The sequence below is a fragment of the Amblyomma maculatum genome, chromosome 3 (genome assembly GCF_055883805.1).
Source record: "Amblyomma maculatum isolate TAMU_Amacu chromosome 3, ASM5588380v1, whole genome shotgun sequence".
In the NCBI taxonomy this organism is placed as follows: Eukaryota; Metazoa; Arthropoda; class Arachnida; order Ixodida; family Ixodidae; genus Amblyomma; species Amblyomma maculatum.
In genome coordinates, this window is record NC_139346.1 from 165,296,807 (window position 1) to 165,319,601 (window position 22,795).

At 48.1% G+C, this 22,795-nt stretch overlaps 1 protein-coding gene across 1 annotated transcript; it reads left to right on the forward strand.

Annotated features, from left to right (window-relative positions):
- The first annotated feature begins 793 nt into the window (after window positions 1–793).
- Window positions 794–22,294, forward strand: LOC146196747 (uncharacterized). Its single transcript, XM_084596399.1, has 7 exons — window positions 794–971; window positions 6,498–6,570; window positions 8,640–8,686; window positions 15,704–15,797; window positions 18,732–18,793; window positions 20,476–20,557; window positions 22,003–22,294. The coding sequence occupies exons 1-7, from the start codon at window positions 876–878 to the stop codon at window positions 22,224–22,226; spliced, it is 678 nt and encodes a 225-aa protein (XP_084452525.1). The 5' UTR covers window positions 794–875; the 3' UTR covers window positions 22,227–22,294.
- The last annotated feature ends 501 nt before the right edge of the window (window positions 22,295–22,795 follow it).

Genomic DNA, 22,795 nt, shown 5'->3' on the forward strand with positions numbered 1-22,795 from the left:
GCGCCTTTCAGGGGTGCGCCAGGCCATATGCGCTGCTGCCTCCCTGCCGTACTCGTCCCTGGGCCTAGTCTCGGCGGTCGGCATGGAGGAAGAAAAAAACAAAAATAGGAGGGAGCGCCGCGCGCTGGGGGTGAAGCCTAGTCATAAAAAAATATAATAGAAACCATCCTGGGAATTTAGCCGTCACGCAACACGGCAAGCGGTAGACGGTAGCTGGTTTCGGTTGCGGTTGCACACGCTCGGCTCTGAAGGAATGCCTTCGCTACGCGGCGCCTGCTCTAGAAATTTGAGGCGCGCGCTGAGCGCAGACGATGGATGGAACTTTGAACGTTTACACAGACCGATGCCCTAGGAGCTGCCGCTGCCACAGTACACACGTGTATTTCGGGACATGGGGTTGGGTCCCCTCAACTGCGCCATTCAAAATGCTTAAATGTTACAGGGCTCGGCGCACGAAGTCAAGAACAAGAAGGACGAATTGCGCTGATCCGCTTCGCTCAGTCGCCCTTCGTGTCGTGCGGTTCGGCTGTTTAAGTCGCTGTTTGAGTCGGGGGCTTGCCTGCCACCGGTGGTTGTACAGTCATTTCACCCGCCACCACATCGGTGGCGGACGACGGCCGTTGCGACGTGCGTCTTTCTCTATCCCTTTTTATCTTCTCTACTTTCTTTCTTCTGTCCGCACGAGGCAGCGGAGGTGGCTCAGCTGCAGAGCCAGTAACAGCCCCGTGCAGTTTCTTTGCCTTCTTCTTACAGTCGCGCTTAGAAAAGCTTTCGCCTTAAACGAACGCCATGCTTCAGAGCGCTAGGCCTCGACGACGGTGAAGACAACGATGAGTAAGCGCTGTGCGATTGCGCACTAGCAGCAGCTAGCCCGGATGGGCGGGTTCATTTCGCTGCAGTTCCGCTCGCTGCCGAAGGAAGAACGTCCACATTCGCTAGAGGAATTGGCGGACATGTCTTCGGAGCCGCAGGTAAGCGGGCATGTCTTCGGGGCCGCGGGTAAGTGACCCCGCTCGTCAAACTCGTTGAGGTGGCAACAGTGACGCGACACGTCAGCCCTCTGTTTTCGGGCATTACCTGCCCCTTCTCGAGTCATCTTTCTCTGAAGCGCTCTCTTATAGGTATCTATGCTTCCCAAACCCTTCATGTAGCTACGGAATATACCTGCGGCGGTGTTCAGCAGTTGAGAGGCTCGGCTACTGAAGAGCGGTACCCGGGCTCGAACCCGGTCGCAGCAGCCACGTTTCGATGGAGCCGGAACGCAAAAGCGTCCGTGTGCTGTGCGGTTTCAGTGCATGCTAAACATCTCCAGCGGGGTCGAAAGTAATCAGTAGCCCTCTACTATACGGCACTTACTTCACTTTATATATTTTACTTTACCATCCTCCTTTTCCTTACGGCACGGTATCAAACAAAAAGGTAATGTACTGTTTCTTTCCTATGAAAGAACTTATTTTTCCACCTCACATTATTGTTCAGTGTGCCCCGTGTCAGTGCGCTGGGTATCGCTGTAACCCCGGTGATACCGCTGGTTCGAGGGCTCATTACCTAGTACACCAAGTTTAAGGCTCACTGTTTCAGTAACGCTTTGCATTTCCTTTACGCTAGAGAAATGCGCAGGCGCTGTATATAGGCCCGAACAACTGCAAGTACCGCCTAAAAGCAACTGGAGCCAGCTCGAGCCTTCAGAGTCAGTGTTGGTGGGTGCCTGAAATAGTGTCAACTCGGGCCTCTCCTTTCATCAGCCTTCTATAATTGAATTCTCGTTTCCCATATGCCACGCAGGCACGTTCGTAACAGGCATGAAAGTGGGTTCTGCATAGAACGCCGGTGAACTTTGATGCGTTAAACGGAACGCTGCTTGTGTTCGATGCAACGCTCGGTCGTCCGCAGCCAAAGCTTTAGCTCCACATTCGCATCGGGCAGACGATAGCTAGCAGCTGACATGGCCGAGCCCTAACTGAATATGGGTTGCCTGGCATTTTGCTTGGCAGTAGCTGCCAACTTGGGTCGCTCCTTCTATATGAGAGGGTGATATCAGAATCAGCCTGCCAGAGCCCTCTGCATTCACGTTACCCCTGCCATGCAGGCACGTTCATAGGGCTTGGAGAAAGCGGGGCTTTATACGCTATCGCGTCATACTCTTAGAGGCGGAGCCTAAGTGTCCATATTGTTTTTTCTTTTGCAACCCGCGTTGGGAGGATTGGCTTTAAATAAAAAGCCACTCAGTCACAAATAACTCTTTCAAACATCTTCGAAAAAATAGGGAGGGCGGAAATTGGTGGTAGTTAATTTCGGACACATCGCCGCCTTTATACACGGGTGTGACCATCAATTTTTATTTCCTCATGACGGTCTCTAGACAGAAGTATCGCATTTACTTTCAGGTGTATTTAGCTGCCAATGCTTTTATTTTATGATCTCCAGCTGCTGCATCATTTTAGCTGAGCGATAACTACCTCAATCTCAGGAGGAGCAGATGCTTAAGTGTCCTCAATAATGTCTTGAAGCGAAAGCTTCACAAAACCACCAATTAAACCACTGCTTATCCGTGTGTTTAATCAAAAGTTTGGCTACAGGCGTAGCCAGGAAAAAGAAGCTTCCGCATCGATCAAGGTCTAACCAGAGCTAACCCACGGCACTGTTTTTCGGCGCCACGTCACTGCCTCGGCCAAAGTTCTTAGATAAAAAACTGGCTTCGCCGGAGACGTAATTCAGACGCTTGGACAGCTTGAAGCGAGGCGAAGTTGTTGTTGTGGCTGTAGGAAAAAGGAAAAGAAAATGCACGGGCCTGCTACTGGCTCTGTAGCTGAGCCACATCCGCTGCCTCGTGCAGGTAGAAGAGAATATAGAGAAGAAAGAAAAGCAAGAGGGAAAGAAAGAAGCGCGCCGCAACAACAGCCGTCGTCCACCACCAGCGGTGGCGTGTGCAATGACGGCCTACAACAGATAAAAATTCGGTGCCAGGCTAGCCCCCGCCGCAAGCAGCGGTGACCCACCTGCACCAGCCCCATCAGGGCAGAGCACCCCTCAAGGGTCTGATAAGTGAGGCGACGCTGAAAGACGCAGGTATCTGGCGATGCTAGATCTCAGCGTCGACGCCGGAAATGCTCGTTCGACCTTCCAGGATCCCCCCATGCCTTGGTATGCAGATACGAGTTCGTACGCTGTCATGTGTCTGGTCGTCCTCTCCTGCGCGCGCCGGGCGACGTCGTCCGTAGACGAGACGCTGATGCGACGCGAAGAAGCGCTGCCAAGGTGTAGGTTTAGTTCTGTTCTTGGCGCGTGGATAATATTATGGATAATAAATCATGGCGCTCAGCACGACCATACGGATGTGTATTGCTTGAAGGGTACATTTGCAACGCTGTGCAATAGATACGTTCTTGCTATGAACGTCACGTAGGCAGATGATGGGTAGGCGAGAAAAATTTGCTTCTGTTGCAAATATCTGAACCTATGTAATATAATGATTCTTTTTACAGTAACGGTTAATGCACGTTTATATTTTAAGCGACGGTGTTAGTGTCGTTTATGTCGCACAACCGTTGCATCGCTTCGCACCGACTGTACGCAACGGAGTTACGTATCACAACAGTGCGCCACCCTGATCGTTCTCAACCGAGTCAAGTCACACACGACGTCATATAGCGTCTCGATCTGATTTGCTAAATGTCAAGAACTTATTGGTTGTGGGGTAGTGAAGTCACTCACGTGTGAGTGAGCAAGGACTTTATTTGTCCCACAGGGGAAATGAGTACTGGAGGAGGAAGGGACCTTCTACGCTGGGTAGGCCTCCGCTACCTCCTCAACACAAGCCAGGATCTGGTCCTGAAAATCAGGCGCTCGGCTGCGCAGGGCAGTCTCCCACTGCTCATTTGAATGAATATTGAGTGATGTGGGAGGGGGGCGGGGGGGGGGGGGGCGAGCATGGCCCCACATGATATGGGCGAGATTGGCTCTGGCAGGGCAGAAATGACAAATAGCTAGGCGAATGAGGTTGTGGAAGGTAGGAGTGAAAAACGTGCGAGCCTGAAGCTTGCACCAGAGGATACCTCAATAACGAGTGGCTTTCGGTGTGCCGTGGAACGCATAAGGCGACTGAGACGGTAATAGTGACATATGTCATAAAAGGAGAGGAGGCAGTCCCGTGCACTAAGAGGGGCCACGTGGCCGGAGGTGAACTCCGTTGCCTGCGGCCAGACAGTGGAACCTCGGGCTGAGGCGTAAGCCACCGCGTTATCATCTGGGCCCGCGTGTGCGGGGGTGCAAATAAAGATGATAGAGTGGGTTAAAGGGTGTTTTAGGAGGAGGGAGAGGGCTGGACCGGATATCCAACCGCGCCGAAATTATGGATCGCTGATTTAGAATTACTTACAATGGTGAAAATATTGAGTGTGGCTAGAGCAAAAGCGAGGGCTGCCTCTCCGCTTCCTCTTAAGAGGCGTATATGCTGGCAGTCGTTTAAGGTGGCCGTTCGAATCGACAGCTGAAAGGGCATAGGAAGGGCCGTAGGAATATTCCGCCTCATCGACATAGAGCACATCCTTGGCTTTAGATAGTCGTTTTTGATTCTGTCCATTTTTCGGCGTTGTTGTGGGTGGTGAAGAGGGTGGATATTCTTAGGCAAAGGCAGAATGTGTAGGTGTTGACGAGAATGGTAGGGAATCGTGTGCTTGGATTCGGTTACCGAATTAAAGTTTATGGATTGAAATTTATGCCTATCAGGGGTGGCCCGGGAAACCCGGACATACTGTGAGGTGAGCTGGGCTTCTGCTGAGGAAAGGTGTTGAGGATGCCGTTTTTCGAATATATTTGGTTGAGGCATAAGAAGGAACACCAACTGCGTATTTGTGAATCTGGCGGCGAAGAACCCCTCCAGCGGTCGTTTCTACACTGGAGAAGTGAAGGTACGGTAATGAAGAGGTAAGTCTGCTAAGTACAGAGGCCTGTAAAAGACGAAGAAGTTCTGATTCACAGAGGCCTTCGTGCTTGTTAGACACGCGTCCTATGAAGCGGAGGGTATGATTGACAACAGTACGAAATATAATTTGTTCACAGGAAAGGAAAGACGCAGTATCTGTTACACTTTTTCTGTGGACACCTGAACCGCGCCGTAAGGAAGAGGATGAAGGTGGGAGTGAAAGTGGAAGGAAAAAAAGAAGCCATAGTGGAGGGCTACGAAGTATTTTGGACCACCTGGGAATATTTTAACGTGCACTGAAATCGCACAGCACACGGACGCCTCTCCGTTTCGCCTCCATCGAAACGCAGCCGCCGAGGTCGGGTTCGAACCCGGGCACTCTACACAGTAGTCTGGCGTCTTCCCACTGCACCACCGCGGCGGGGCAACAACAGTATGAAATGTTTGAAAAGTATGAGCGTTTCATCGGTTGGCTTGAATGAAACGACCAAGTACTCGAATCTGAGGGACATGTTGAATGGCATGGTCATTAAGGTGAACAGTTAGGAGAGTGGATATAACGGCGGTGTGAAGGAAGAAGCAGGAGCTCACATTTTTAGCTACACCGTGTAGGTTCATAGCAGCAGCATGCTCTGCTACTACGTTTGTAGCCATTTGTAAGGTGTCTTCGATGTGACCATAAGAGCCACTGGTTATCCAGAGTAATGTCATCTGCATACCGAGGTACACTGAAAGAGGGGAAGGAACAAAGTTAAATAGGTGTAGGTAAGATAGCGAAACAAAGTTAAATAGGTGTAGGTAAGATAGCCAAGTATGTAAGATAGTCAAGTTAAAGAGGAAAGGCAAAAAAGTGGAGGGCCTTGGGGAGGGCCAAAACTTTTCAGGGTTTAGGAGGGGGAGTGCTCAGAACCAAGTACGAGGGTAACTGTACGAGTCGACAGGAACCTGCCGATGTATTCCTATCTTTTGAGGCCAGCAGATATGTGGTTAAGCCCAACATGTATGGTGGCATGTGTGTAGGTGCACGTGTAGGTGGAGACCTAGTGTGGCTTGTGCATCCATTGCTGCCATTAGGGACAAGTATGTCGCCCTTAAGGCGGAACACGACATCTTGGCATGAAAGAGACTGGCCGAAACCAACCATTTCAGGGAGATATAAGCGATTGTCCTTCATATTTTTGGAAAGTAGCGTGCGTATTGCATGCTCAGAAGTGTTGCCAATGCAGGAGGTGAGGAAACGTCCCGAAGAATTCGCTAGAACTCATGCGTGGTTTACTCATGCATGTGGTTTACTCATCTGGCGAACCACTGGTCGTATCTATTTGTGGGTGGTATCAAACTTTTCGTCTCGACGATATCTATGCGAAATGAAAGTGCGATGAATAACAGCTGAAATTCTTGCAATTCAACGCCTATACGCAGTGGCTGCATTTTTTTTTTTTTTTTCACTACTGTGCCTTGAGTTTAACATCTCCTTCCTAGTCCCTCAAAAGAAGTCGACTACTAAGGAGAAGAAATACCTTGCTTTTTATTACTTCTCGTCTTATTGCTTCTGTTATTCCTTATTTTGCAGGGTTCACGTTGCAGAGTTAGAAGATCGAGGCGAATCGCTGTGGCGACTAGTTCCAGTAGCTCGTCGTTATCAGGTATGCTTTCTTGCAAGGGAGGCACCATGCAATCTGTGCTCATGGGTTAGAATAGTGCAGTTGCAGGGACAAGGCGACTATGTTCGCATGCATAACCGCCTGACCCGAATATATCTCCCACTGCCAACTTATTTTGCCAATTTGATTGTGTCGCCAACTTTTGGAGGTATGTCGAAAATGTTACGCTTGAGAGGTGAAACATACGCGAGCTATTCCAACGAGAAAAAAAAAAAGACGGAACATCTGAAGAAAATATTTTAGATGTGTTTTTCGCAGCTTTTTCTCGTAGTCGTATGGCCTTCAGCTTACCCAATGAGCCATCTTTTAAAGTGACAATGTTCGACGACCTGTTCTACAATACTCTGGCATCGGTTTTGGCGGTCAGAGTTGGTGTTGTGATCAAAATATCCCGGCCATGCCTCCGGCAGATCGTAGTTGCGACGTGACATGCCAGGGCACTGATCGGTCGATAGATCACGTGACAACACTACGCCCCATAACATGAGCAAGACAGGAGCTGTTCACGCGGATACCTAACTCGAGCGTGGAGGGTCACACGCGAATCGAGCCCGGAAACCTTGGAGCTTGAGTAACAGACGCTACGTCCAGGTCACACAAGCACGTCAGTGCTGTTTGGTGCAAACTGGTTTGATGGTCGAATAGTCTTTCCCATAATGTAGCACCTTACCATTGTATGCCAATTAGTGTAACTGAGGTAATAGAGGCACACATTAAGAGAGAATAGTGATTAACCGCGAAGAAAACTGCATGTACAGGGTCGTACACTATTAGGGTGAACACACGAGCACGTGGCCGCTCCCTTCGGAGCGTCAACGCGTTCTACCCGACTGCACACGGCAAATAAATGACAGCACATTCCCAAGCCCTCTTCCCGCTCCCTCTTTTTTTTTGTACCTTTTCTTCGAAATATAAACGTGCCAGTTAGAATTGGGCTTTAAAGAAAGCGACCATCTGCACGCGTGTTCACACTGAATGTGGACGGTGCTATACGCAAACAAGGACCAGTGAGAAGATCTGCGGACTGAAGCCATTGTCGCTCTCGCGTTATACCCTTACACAGTGTTCCCCAAAATTTTGCACCCATATTTTGTCGGTGAAAAACGACGATACATCGACTGAAGTAGCGGTCTGACGTCCACAATCGTGCCGGTCTTCTTTCTCCCAAAGACACGGGTTCGACTTCGGTCGCAGCGGCCGCTTTTCTATAGAGACGTGTGCAAGGCACAAAGCGTCTGCATACAGTGTGATGTTAGTGCAGTCTGGAAAACACAGGTAGTCGAAATTTCCGGAGCCCTCCACCATGGCATCCTTCATAGTCGAGGTCCTTTCGGAAGTACTAATTACATCGAACCTAAGCTGATTTCCTAACAATTCAAGCTTTACCATTTTTCTCATTATTCTTATTGTCTTCCAGAGCTACTTATTACAGTCAGCGACTAACTTTGTGCTCTTAACCTACAGGTTGGAGCTATCGATGACAAATGGGAACTGAATGATTTAAGAAAAGAATCATTGCAGTTTGCTGCTCCAAATTTAAGTAATCTACTTCAATGTTAGTACGTATCAAATCTGTTCACGGTGGTCTGTGCGGACGCACACTTTCCTGTTTTTATCAACAGCAAGGTATGAAAACGCACCAAGTCGATGCAAGGAGCGAATCTACTACAACCTGTAGTATTTAGCGTTTTAATAACAGCAGTAGCGTTTTAATAACAGCAGTGCTAGAGGGTAACCATTTCAAATGATATTCAAGCCGAGACGTATTCTACTGGGAACGTATACTGGCAATTCAGGCAAACTCTTCTTAACTCTGAATAATAATCCACTGTAGTTTTCTCGGACTATCAAACTCCTTGAGAAAGAACTACTCCGTTCATACCTTTCGATTTAAGGGCTTACTTGGGCGCAACATAGCCCCAATACACGCTTAGAAGCAAACGTATATTCAAGAGGTGCATTCTAATTGTCGCGGCTTAGCATTTGTGACTCTTCTGTTATTTATTAATATCTGAACTATTCTAGAGTTTATTTTTTTCTCTTTTATGCAGATGACTCCTCTTCCTCGAGCGATACTTCCGACACTACCTCACTTACGGTGAGTGTAGCGCGAAGTTTTCAGCCGATGTCGGTAATTGCATTCTATCTAACTTGTCGGATATGCGCTGTAAAGCTGGATTGCAACCGGTACATCCCGCTTGAATAGCTATTGAAAAACGTTTTTACGTACCCCCGAAGGGAGTACGACCAATATTTTGGGCTCACAACCTTGAGTGCATGATTTTTAAACTGGTTTGGTTTATGGCATTTAACTTCCCGAAGTTACTGAGGCTGTGAGAGATGCCATAGTTAAGGATTTCGAAAATTTGAAGCACCTGGTGTTAACGTGTGCTAAAAGCGCACAGTACGGGCGCCTTCGTTTTGAAACTGCGCTCCTTCTGAATGTTTACTGAAAACACGTACGTTTATCTCACGACACTGCGAAAAAAAATAACTATTTGCTAAAGCCAATGAGGAGTTGATGATTTCAGACTGCGTGCGCTCTTTCTGAGAAGAAATGAACCGTTAAAATACATACGGCACGTGTGAAATCGTTTTGGGACACTACTCGCGGTGGGTACTATAAAACTCCCTGTAGGCGTCCAATTATCCAACTTGACTCTCTTGTTGACAGTTACTTGGACCATGAGAGTCTGGTCACTTGGAGTAAGGACTGTTACATTTGGGTGTCGCGAGTGCCGGGGTAGCGTACCGCTGCGGCGCGCGGCCCCTTGGTAGCGTTGGCCTGGCGGCTCCGTGGACGGCGGACGGCATCAAAGGTGCCAGCAAAGACGAGGCGTCTTTTAACGAAACAATCTTTACTGTAACATCAGGAAGAAACGGGCAGTGAAGCTGACCCGGAGAGATTACAGACACTCTCACACAGCTGGTGTCTAGCGTCGTAACAACGGCGCGTCAAAGTAGTCTCTCTCTCAGCGGAGTCGGCCGCTGCTTTTTATAGTTTTTCCAGTTCACAGGGAAAGGGTAAACCCTCACATGAAAGGGAGAGCCAAACATGTTGGTTCACGACGAATGACTCAATCGCAGGTGTTCCGACCTCATCTCCTCCACCTCCTGCAGACGGGCGAGGGCGGCGCCCTCTCTCACGAGCTCCAGGCTTGGCCGGCGTTTGCACACACACGCACGCACACACATTTGGCGCGTGGCAGCAACACGCTGAGACTTGTTGGCGGGAGGAAGCGTTGCGCTGCCGATGAACGGCGTCGAAATGGCCGATCCGCTCGCGGTTCTGCCTGTTGCTATGCGGTGGCCGCGTCAGCTGTCCCACTTCTCGGGGGAGAAACGTAACAGACTGCCCCGCCGGGGGAGGGAGATCCCGAAGGGCAGGGGACTGCATCCGCTGTCCGGAGGGATCGGGATGTTGCTGCTAGCCGGGGTCGTCCAACTCAGCTTCTCTTGAGCTCAAACAGCCTGAAGAAGTCCTTGGCAAGTCCGGGTTTCCAAGGCACTCTGCAACTTGTCTTCCGGAGAGATTTCTGGCAACCCACAACGTCACAACCACGCTAGACTCAACCGTTCAGCCAGCAAGCACGGCACAAACTTCACTAAGTTCCGCCAGACTCTTTCCCTCTTATGCCCCCATCAATATTAATGGGCAGCTCAGCAGCACTTGGAACGCGTCCACAAATTTGAAAATCGCATTTTCAAAACAGCACTTTAAACAAAGATAATGCAATACAAATATTCAAAATCCTATGCCAGGAAGAAAAACACAAACAAGTGAAAACGGGCTGCTTCTCACGTTAGGAGCTTCGACTTAAGCCATCGGCGTTACCGTTGAGATCACCCTTTTCACTAAAGCTTCGGTTGTCCGTTTCACGGAGCAACCTTACCTTCCTGTCTCTGTGCGAAGAAACACATGAGCATAAGTCACTCACTTTTATGAACAACCTATCCCTCTCCTTACGGGTTGCGCACCAATCACGCATTTTCTGGGCACGGGCGCATTTGTGACTTTGGGATAGTCGCTTTCTCTTTCGCGATAGCTTCAACTTTCTCGCTTCTTTCTCGCGCCTGCCTTTCCATTTTTTTCTCCGGCAGCACTGGAACACAGGCGTTTTGCTTTCTTTTCGCAATCGTTTTAGTGTCCTCTCCTTACGATGGCAGCATTCTTTATCGCGCCTGCCCTTCCGCGTTTTTCGTCGGCAGCACGGGAATACTTGCCTTCCGCTTTCTTTTTGAAACCGTTTGAGTTTGCTCTGCTTACGATGGCAGCATTCTTTCTCGTGCCTGCCCTTTCGCGTTTTTCGGCGGCAGCACTGGAATACTAGCCTTCTGCTTCCTTTCTGCAATCGTTTGCGTTTGCTCTCCTTACGATGGCAGAATTCTTTCTCGCATCTGCCTTTCCGCGTTTTTCGGTGGCAGCACCTGAACACTCTAGTCCCACTTTCTTTCGGCGCGAGCTCTGGCAAGCTAGCGGTAACCGGAGCTAGTAGGACACCGGTGTCGTCTGAGTGGTCAAAGTGCGGCGCCGCGTCTGCATCGCGGACAGCAGCGCATGACTCACTTTCCGTCAAGTCCGAACGACAACTGCTCACGCCAGCCCTCAAGCTAGGCATTTCCTCTGGCGGCGCCGCGGCTGCATCGCATGACTCACTTTCAGTCAAATCCGAACAACCGCTTATGCCAGCCCTCAAGCTAGGCATTTCCTCTGGCTCGCCACTCACGTTACACGGGTCCTCCGATGAGCCGCATCGCTCAGCGTTAACCAGCGCACGATCAAGCTCATTCGACAGCTCGGGCGCTTCGGATTGCGTGAGGGTCATGTGTGCCACGTCCGCGTTCGCACTGGGGTTGCTTTCGCGAATACAACCTAGCGTGGTATCAGGGCACGAACGATTCTGACTCTGCTCTGGTCGCTCGCTGTCGCCTTCGCAGGTCTCGCTCTCTACAGCGGACGCGCACTCCTCGTCGGTCTGCCCTGGCTGATCACAACTCGCGGGCTGCGCAGTTTCCCTGATCGGCACTTCGTTTTTCTGCGTGGGCCCTGCTCTACGACACAGCTGATTTCGGAAACCGAAATTTTCTCATCTCCGTCGCGCTCTCCACAAGCGTTTGCTTTCGACTCGAGATGCAGTTTAGTTACTGATAGTTCCCCACACTCATGTGATGTAACTGTATCTCCTACAGCTACTTGGGTTGGCATGCAGTTCACCTCGCTTAACGGCGTCACTTCGGACTTCCCGCCGATTAAGCATGTGCTAACCGTCTCAGCTAGTGGCTCGACCAAGGTAACACGATGCTCTTCTGTTAGAGGCTCGGTCGGCTCGCTACTGCGGTCACCTTGCTCGGCCGCTTCCCCAAGCTGTTTCTCACACTCCGGTGCAAGTTCGATTTGCTCCGGAACTTCCGCACTGTCTAGCCATTCGCTTACAGCGGCTTTCAACTGATAGGCCAAATCAAAGTATGACTTGTCACAATGTTTCTCGCTCTCATATCTCTTCCGAAGATCATGAGGCGTTATCTGATATCGCATCAGCAATGAATCTTTTAGTTCATCGTAATTTTGCAACCGGTCGCCAACTAATCGCTTCATTTCTTCCGACGCTTCAGCGGAGAGAAGAGCTACCAACTTCAGCGCCCAACTACCTCGCTCGAAGCGTTTACTTCTACAGACATTCTCGAAGTCTGCCAAATAATCTACCATATCCTCGGCGATGAGGAATGGTGGCGTACCGTCTCGCGGTATCGAACCGTTATGCTGAATGGCACTGAAAGCGTCAAACTTTTCCACGCTCATTCGATGTGCTGAAATCTCCAGCTGGATCAGTTTCCCTACGAGGGCGTCCTCTTTCTCGTAACGTTCCCTACGCACACGATCCTCTTGACGCTCGTCAATGATCTCAAGGCATTCCAAAAGCTCGTCATCTTCAGCTTCCAACTCAAGAATAGCCTTTAACACTTCTAGTTTTCTGAGTTTGTCTGACAAATTCAGACCCAACTCCTCCGCAAGCTCCAGCAATTTCGGTTTGCGCAACGACTTCAGATCCAAACCCATGGCTGTTCCGAATGCTGCCTTCTCTACTGCCCACTATTGCCTTGCTGCAATTAACCCAGCAACAACGACAACACAATTACCAGCTCTGTTCTCTACTTAACAAAAGCCTGGCAAAACTCAGTAGAAGAAAGTCCCGCACTCACCAAACCTCGCAGCCAAGAATCCAACGCAGTCGTTCCGCTGCAGGCAACCAGTCATCACACAGGGCTCGTTGCACTGCTCCCGCCTTTCCGCTGAGCTGCTTTGATTCACGGGTCACGCCTGTGACATCTCCGCTCTTCCCACCAGATGTTGCACCTCGGTCAGGCCTGTCTCGTTTCACCGACCACGGTCACTGCTTGGTCGTCCTCGTCTCTCCGCTTTCCGCTGTTCACCAGTTGTTGGACGACGGTATCGCCTGGCTCGTCCCTCCAACCACGGTTACGGCTTGGTCGTCGTCATCCCACCGACCACGGTTACGGCTTGGTCGTCCCACCGCTGTTCACCAATTGTTAGGTTTGGCGCGCGTGGGCCTGGGGTTGCGTACCGCTGCGGCGCGCGGCCCCTTGGTAGCGTTGGCCTGGCGGCTCCGGGGACGGCGGACGGCATCAAAGGTGCCAGCAAAGACGAGGCGTCTTTTAACGAAACAATCTTTACTGTAACATCAGGAAGAAACGGGCAGTGAAGCTGACCCGGAGAGATTACAGACACTCTCACACAGCTGGTGTCTAGCGTCGTAACAACGGCGCGTCAAAGTAGTCTCTCTCTCAGCGGAGTCGGCCGCTGCTTTTTATAGTTTTTCCAGTTCACAGGGAAAGGGTAAACCCTCACATGAAAGGGAGAGCCAAACATGTTGGTTCACGACGAATGACTCAATCGCAGGTGTTCCGACCTCATCTCCTCCACCTCCTGCAGACGGGCGAGGGCGGCGCCCTCTCTCACGAGCTCCAGGCTTGGCCGGCGTTTGCACACACACGCACGCACACACATTTGGCGCGTGGCAGGAACACGCTGAGACTTGTTGGCGGGAGGAAGCGTTGCGCTGCCGATGAACGGCGTCGAAATGGCCGATCCGCTCGCGGTTCTGCCTGTTGCTATGCGGTGGCCGCGTCAGCTGTCCCACTTCTCGGGGGAGAAACGTAACAGGACTTACACAAGTGGCTGCCTTTTTCTTGACAGTGTGTACCATCGAGCGGCCATCGCACAGGGGTTCGCCTGCAAACATTTGTTGAGGGATGGCTCCGCTATATATTATTTCGTCTTCTGTTCTGATCTCCTTCCTTCATTAGCTAAGAACTTTGTTCCTGCCTCCTGCTGGGCTGTAGGCGAGAAAAACGTTCGTTGCAGACTGCCTATACCACCGTGTTATTTTAAATTATAGTGCAACACGGATGAAACGAGAAAAACGATTACTGAAACCTGAAGGAATCTGCAGACAAAACGTAACACTCAAACCAAACAAAATTATCTAGGTACTATAGGCCCCTTAAGAGCGATAAGGGAAAGTCTGGGGCTGATTCTACTGCAATGTTCACTTCCCAGAATCCTGCTGATCACACACTGCATCTTCCGTTCCGTATTCGAGCTGAGCAGCTCTATTCGGTGGCGATGGCGCACACTCGTTCTGGTGCTTGGTTTCCATAGCTTGCGGCGGGTGGCGCGCGCCGCGCGCCTTTCTTAGAGCCCTCCTGGAGACCGGGTTCAAAGCATCGTCATCGTGCCCCTACATTTTCATGGAGGTCGCAGGAACGCTAGACAAGAACTAAGATATGTTTCTCACGTGTCCGGCGTGGCGTAGTCAGTTAAGGCCCTCATCTTGTGATCGGAGGGATAGGAGTTGATTCCTTGTGAAAGATGATTTTTTTTTCTTGGGGGTTAGTCTCACTCGTTCGCGGTTGATGACATCATTTCATTGACATGATGGGTGTGACACGGACGCACACTCACAGCCGATAAACTCTTTTGCTTTAAAAGAGAAAAGCAAAAGAAATGGTAGATTTTATGTAGCTTATCCTGATAGCAACAAACAATTTGCTGAAATTTAACCCATGATAAACCTAATTATGGGAAGCGTCGTTTTGCTTGTTTTTGCTTTGGTTAGGCCGGGTTTATACATGGCCAGACATGGTTTTTCAGCGAGAAAATTGGCGATAATATGGAGCCGAGGACACCGTCAGTTTCAAGAACACATGTTGCTCTATCTGCTGTCAAAGACCAAATGTCAGAACTGAAGTGGTGGTACCATTGTTAAGCTATATAGTCGCACTCTGACCTCTGGCTCACTGAAGATCAAGCGGATGCCCAAGTTGACATTGGCTGATACACGGCGTAGTAAAGCTTTGCTTCAACGTATACTCCGCAACAGTGCGTTTGTGCCGACTCTGACAGAAGCTCTTGCAGTATATGTCTTTGAAACTGCAGTACGTTGTAGCGTGCACGGACGATCACTGCAGGAACATCGTCCTTTGTTCGAGATTTGCTTGAAAGCGATAGCGTGTGCGAGATGTGTGCGAGATAATAGAGGCACAAGTGACGCTAATAGAAACTAGTTATTAAGTGAACAGTAAAGCAGTAGCTAATAGTATCGTCACTAAGGCCGGATAATGTAATCAGGTGCTCTGATCGTCAAACATTCGGAGACGAACTAGCTAACCACTTCTCAAAATTTCAGCAACCCGTTTCTGGTCACTAGGTGTTATTTGATTTTGAGCAGCTGTAACCTTACTGCGATGCTGAGCTTTCACCTGTACTGTACCTTGAGCTTGGGAATTTGTTTCTATGTTTTTGCTTTTGTTTGTTCGCTTGTAGTGCTGTTTTATTTTTCTTTGTTGCCACTACCCTACTTGTACGTATGCCCACCCCCTTTATGTAATGCCTTCGGGACATTAAGGAACAACGCCGCTTTGCATAACGCCTGCGGCATACTTATTACCGATGAGATTGCTGTTTTAGGTTCGCAACATTTCCACTAAATTTGTGCTGCGGCTCAAGGGTTCTTTTCAATGGTCTATGCAGTGCACCACACTTTTTAACCCCTTACTAGCTAACGTTCTGTACTTTCTATAATTTATATTTTAGTCCCTGGATGACCTCACTGACTCCATTGGGTCGCGGGCGAGCTCTCCATCTTTGTCGTCGACTTCACGTCAACTGAGCTCGATCTCCAGTTTGAGTAAGTGCTGTTAATCGAGCCGCTTGTGCATGATCTCAGTCAGAACAAAACGCCCGACATTGTTCCTCCGGGCTCTTTTCCTTGTGCGTATGCGTAATGAAAAAGGTTTCTGATGGGCATGGCGCAGACCGTTCCTTAACCGCCAACACAAGCCTCGATTAGGGCTATAGTTATAAAGTTTGGCTTTTATGTTTCTGAGTAGCAGCTTGCGCCAAACTGCGATTATCTCGCTCAGTGAGACTTTGTTCTTGGCCAATCGCAGCACTGGATGCAAACTGAGAGAGGAAGTTTCACAATATACATCCCTAAGTAGGCACAGCAGCTTATAATGACCGCAGTAAGGGCATTTGATTAAAATTGATTAAAATGCGCGAAGCCATTCGTTCGATTTATCGTATCAAAACACTTTGCTCCACCTGTTTGTTCCCTTTGGTTTTACTTCGGAGCAATCTAGTCTGCGAAAACGGGCGAGCATGGCTAAGCCAGGATGTGTGAGCATGCACCCTTTTACTTGGGGCATACGGCCCCGAGAAGAAATGCCGCGAAAAAGCACGCACTGTTATTTTTTAGCTTGTGACGCATCAAGACCTGCCATTATCTACTTGAGACTTTTGTTGATAAAGCAGTCTCGGGATGTGCCGGAAGAGCGCCGCATAAGCGGAAATATTTCTGCATGGTTTTAGTTCCATGCAGCATGGCTCTGGCCAAGCACCAGCACTTTTATACAACCTCACGCAACTTTTCCATTCCTCCTCTACTTGTCACAATCGCCACTACGCACGTTGTAAAAGAGGTGCTGCTTGCGGCAAGAAGCGTTGTGGTAAGCTGATCGAACTTTTGTAATGCCGCAAAATTCCCTTTAGCGCTTTCTGCAAGATGTTGCAGCCTGAAGGTCGTTTCGGTCACGTCTAGTTTCCTTCACTTCCAGGCTCGATCCTCAATTCCAGAAATCACACACACCACATGAACTGATATTACAACAATACCTGGCGATATAGGAAAAATATAGGAACCACACTGAATTTTATACAGATGGCTCAAAAACCAGAGATTGTGTCGGAGGTGCAATAGTGCAGAAACAGAGGAATCAATTCGACTTCCTCAGTGTGAACTGAGGATCAGTTTTGACAGCCGAATGTTTTGCAGTTTGTGTCGCAGTGGAGAAAATAGCATTACCTACACATATTTGTTAAGTTTGCTCACTGCGTTAAACTCTAGAAAAGCTGTTGAGCCTCTCATTGGAAGTATTATACACAATGTAGTAATAGTCACGGCACAAATCCATTCCAAAAAATTCTGCTGGGTCCCCAGTCATATTGGGATTAGGAATAATGAGAGAGCAGATGCATGCGCAGCGCGAGCTTTCACAATGACAAAAAAAAGACAGGGGTACGTGCCACATAGCGATTACACGTAATTAGTCCACAGCAAACTAAAAGCCAAGTGGCAGGCTGCTTGGAGAAATGAAACAAACAATGAGCCGCAGTCTATTAAACCAATATTAGGAGAATGAAAATCGTGACAGCACCAGGAACGTTTCATAAAAGTATTCTTATGTCGTCTACGAATAGGGCACCTAACGCGCAATTGTTTACTTACAAAGAAAGAGAAACCATTATGTGGATTCTGTGATGAGGAGCTCACTGTATATCACATTTTAATGACATGTTCAAAAGTCGCAGAGTTGAGAAAAAAATATTTTACCTTATAGTCAACACATCCCATTCCATCCAGCACTGCTTCGAGGAGAACATGCACTTGCTCATTTTTCACAAGTTTTAACGGTTCTTAAAAATCAAACATTTTACACCAACTATAGTATTTTAAACATCTAACCCTGTGTTTTATACCCATTACATCCCATTTCATTCAGGATGGATATTAGAAGAGCACGCTTTTGCTCATTTTTTACAAATTGTCACATTTCTCAAGAATCCAAATATTTTATAATTATAGTAATCCAGACATCTAACCCTGTGTTTGGCTCATGATACCCGTAGTTGCTCATTCGCCATAAAACCACATATAAGTAACCTTCCACAGAACCAACAAAGACGCCAATGATGCGTCTGCCTGCACTCTCAGACGCTTTTGGTTGTTTTCCCCAAGTAAATATTTCTTTAAAAATTATGTATTTTTGTTCCTTAATTTGATGACACTGAAAGTAATAAAGCGATAACAGGTTTGCCAAAGTGCATGCGGTCAAATGGTTAGAATTGTGCTTTGTTTATTGGCGTCGCAGCTTTATAGTTTTTACGTACCAAGGTAGAGGGGGCAATATGATGTTACTAACACCATTAACTCGCATACAGCGTTATGAAACTTTATCTAAACCGCTTTGAGAAATTCCCTCGCTTCGACCGGGGGTTCATTTGCGGCGAAATCATGCTGAAAGCTCGCGTGTTGTGGATTCTTTTGTTGTGCGGTAAGTTTCACAATAATGTTTACCTGGTTAGGCCGCACTTGATGTGAAACCAGAACCGTCTACGAAGATATTGAGAGAGCAGAAGTCCCCAACGCCAAGCTGCCTGAGAAGGTGAATAGTGGCGTCATCCAGAATAACTATGAAAACCTGCCAACCTTCTTTTTATGCCTCCGCGCTTACAGTCGTGGTGCTTTTCTCCAACCAGATGGCGCCACCATTGTATTTTATCGGAAACTTGGCATTGACATTTTTGCTCTCACACTATCGCATGGTTGGTCATTATGCATGTAAAACCAGGTAAGCATCATTTAAGAACTTATTACGCAGCAAAGAGGTCAACAACAAGCAAGCTTTCTGCTAGGTTTCACCGCAAGTGAACCTCCGGTCGAGGTTGCAGAATGATTTTAAACGGTTCAGGTAAAGTTGCAGAACACTGTATAAGACGTTTCTTTTGAGTTCAGCACACGATTCACCAGAAACCTTTGATAAGGTCCGACCTTCTTTTATAGGCACTAGCAGCACAAGTAGTCCGTCCTCTCAGGAGCTGTCCACAAGGCCTCCGCCGCTTAAGGTATTTATTGTTATAGCAAAACGTTCTGTGCAGGGCGCCACAACTTGCTGCTCAGTTTCTCGTTGCAGCCTGTTCGATGGAACATAACGGCGCCTTGCAATGCGCGCATGGCGTCGCAGCATCTATACTGAAAATTGCAACCAACTAGATTTCGCGAACAAAACTATCGACTGATGTGACCTCTATGCTGCAACTGTAAGCACTGGCTTCCCGGAAAAAACGAAATGCTGCACGTACTGCGACACGGCCCACGAGTGGGGTTTTATTTGTGCAAAGCAGGTGAAAGACGAGCACCAATATGCATCAATGCATAGTTCTAGCAACATGATGACCAGTGAGCACTTATAAGGAGAAACGTGACAGTTAAAACTTTCACTCGCTACGAATAAAATGTACCGAAATATCGCACACTTAAGTAACTTCTTATCCAGGGTTTATAAATGAACGTATGTCAACGCTATAACGGTATATGAAAACAAATGCACTGAATAAATACCAACAGACAGAACTTTAATATATGTTGAATATCTCACTGGAAAACAGCTCACCCGAGATATAAAGTTTTTGACTTCCTACACGCAACCAGCCTAAAGTTTCTCTGTCGAATATCTTTTGTTACATAAGTGGCGAGTCATCACTAATTATTATACGCTGTCGAACGTTGACCGAAGTGTAAAATGCCTTACATCTCTTGAACCTTAACAGCCTGTCCGTAGGTTGCAGTTTTACCACACTTGCCATACCTGAAGATTGCTTAATGTATTGCCGCGAATCATTGAAAACTTTTAATATTGTTATTTGCAACAATCGCCAACGGGTGCTCTTATCACTCCGACGGTAACGCGCGGAACGCTGGTAATGCGCGGAAGACCCGGCTTTATCATTTCCTTTGTTGCACAAAGAGCCCCGACGTACATTGCGAATGATCCCAAATGCTGGCGTTCGTTTTCACAATGCTCCAGATGTTCTGGTCATCTAGGCTATTTGTTGCAGTTCTCATGGCCCCGGTGGTTCGGCTATTTGTGTATATCCTCCTATGTTACCAAGCATCTGTACACCCTTAGAGTACGTGCAGCATACATTTTTGTCACACGCTTTTGCACCCTTGTCCCCACCCTTCTAGTAAATGCATTCTCTGTGTCTTCAGCATACGGATCTCCGGCCCGAATAAGGTTCTTGAAGAGTGTGCCCAAGTGTTCTGTTCATTGGTGTGCAATCAGTGTTGCGCGAACGCCTGTCATTTTGTTCCAAACTCGGCAAAACGGCCACTCCTGGCCTCGCATCGCATCAGGCACGATTACGGAATCGCCAACGACGTTGAGCACTTCGTGCGCCTTTCCTAAGGTTGCGGTGGCTGACATGTTAGCAGCCTTTGTCAGTGCGGCATACGATGGATCTGAAAGTTGATTTTTCCTTCTTTAAATTCGCAGCTACTCAAGCTTTTAATTAGGCATTCAAAATGCTCTTCTAGCAGTAGGCTGCGAATTTCTACTCCACCCAAAACGCAATGGTCGGTTGTTTCACTGCGTCTAGGTATCGTTGCCTCCTTCGGTAATCTAGCAAAGCGTTCGCAAATGCACTAAAGTTCGAGCCAATATCGAGTTCCTCTCGGAATCGCACATTTCACACGTGTTCTCAGTGATATCGGTCGTCAACTACTGTGTTCCTTTCTACTTTTTTAGCGTCCTCGTTGGAAGTGGCTGTCCGGGCGTGGCCGCAAGAACCCGGGACGTTCCCTGTCGCTGCAACTTCCCGAGCTCTCGGGTTAGCGATGGTTTGAAAATGGTTTACAGCTTCGAGAGGTCATTCCGTGTTTTAAGACGAAAGCCTTTTTAGGCGCATGGGTGGGCAAAGGAAGTGTCCGTCCGCAGAGAGTATCGCACCATTCCTGTCGAGAAATGAAGTGATTTATGAGTAAATGAAAAGTTGTGTGTGGTAGAGGGTGAAAAAAAATGTCTCTATGGACAAATTTTGTTTATGTAGAATAATTAGTTAGGACATATTTTTTTATCTAAAATAAATATTTAATTAGAGCCAAAAAAGTCAATTCGACGCCGAAATAGGAATGGATGTCGATATAGTGTGCAGACATGAAAACGGCTGCTGACATCAAATTGTGCGAAACACGTGAAAAAACGATGCAGAGCTTTAATGGCAGGCCTCGTCACTGCGTTACAAACATCGAAAACAGTCATTCGAGAGTAAAAGAGGATAAAATAGTAAAAAAGGAAGAGTAAATACAGTAAAGAAGCAGACAATTATCATGTGAAGTTTAAAACCTGATAGAAGTAACTGTCAAATAGACGGATAAAGCATTAGCAGGCACAAGAAGAGAAACTCTACAGAACATAGTCGCGATACCAGGCAATACATTTTTACTCTCTGCTAATAGATGGCACCAGCAGCCATGGACATTCGAAACGTGACTGCCAAAGCTAGTTACTTTTTGAGGCAACGATTCCCAACTGATATCATTAAATAGCTGAGATTGCTCTCTGCCAGTCGCAATATTTGTTGCAGGACTGCTTTCGAATAGGCCTTTTGGAAACGTGTTGTATAGACTTTTCCAACCAGCGCTCACTCTAGATCACCATGTTCCTCATTACACTGCTGTGCGCACGTTGCGTAAACAGGACGGGAGCAGTAGGGGGAGTTTGTTATCTATATTTCTAAGTGCAAGTAGTATCAAGTACGGATTTGCATTGTAAAAAAATGAACAAAACACAGCATGAATGTCGAAATGCAGCTGTGAATCTGGGAGGTGCTTTAATGGCGATAGATTTTAATGACGTAATGGAAACGAATGACCTCCGTAACACATGATTTATTTATTCTATCAAGGTTGGGTCAAAAACGCATTTTCCAGCATTTCATCTCGATTAAGCCGCGCAGGTTCCTGGGAACTTCTCACCCATTCTATCACTGGTCAGTGTTCGGCGGCAGAGGGGATAAAACCAGACACCTCCCTCATGTGAAGTGCACGCTGGAGTCACTGTGCCATCGTTGCGGTACAACACGTGTTGCAACGTCCGTGTGTACCACGTAGTTATCAGAGCAAAGCATGAGTACCGAATTATGACGGTGAATCGAGAGCAGTTGATTCAAACCGCGCGTATACCGGGTAGCAGGTTCAACATAGTGCAACACGACTACCGAAGTGTGTCTGTGAAACGCGCCTCTGATCAGCCTGGATTTCTTGGTTTTTTCAGACGACAGCGACAATGAGAACGAGAAAGCTCATGCACGCACCTACGCCCAGCTGCAGGCAAGGCTTCGCGAGGTGGAGAACGCCCTCAAGTGTGCAATCTGCATGAGTCGCCGCCGGGACGTCGCCTTCCTGTGCGGACACGCAGCGTGCAGCAGCTGCGCAGGTGAGATCCGCAGCTGCCACATCTGCCGCCGTCCCATCAAGCGCCGAATCAGGCTCTACTAGCGTCGCCCTCCGACACTCTTCAAGCCACAGCGAGAGGCCGCTAATAAATTTCCCACTGCTTGCAATGCCCGGACCATGCACCGTGTGTTTTGATGTCGAGAAGCGCATACATCACGAAGGAACACTGTTAAAGAGCAGCAGCCAACAAGAAATCGAGACACAAAGCGTTTTGTGATGCATGCGTTAGTTTCTTACCCCAGAGTGGCGTAAAGACTAAATAGAAACCCCCGATAAAAGATTTTAGGCGCGTACCAACGAAGTTCCGACTGCTTAAGCTCTTGCGTCAACTTCCGAACATATTTTTCTTCCGTGCTTTTCTTATAAACGTCAACGGCCACATCCTTCACGTTATGTGCCGCCTGGCACGGGTATCTATTTTAGTGCCAGATGTGATTTGATTGAAATGTAAGCGGTACTTAAAGGAACGAAATGACGCACACCACAAGCTCAAGCTTACAACTGTTTTTTATAACGTGATGAAACATTTTCGTAAATATAGGATATCTTTTATTCACAAGCACGTTACTCAACGATTTTGTCTAGCGTGTTATGTCGCCGATCTCGCGCGA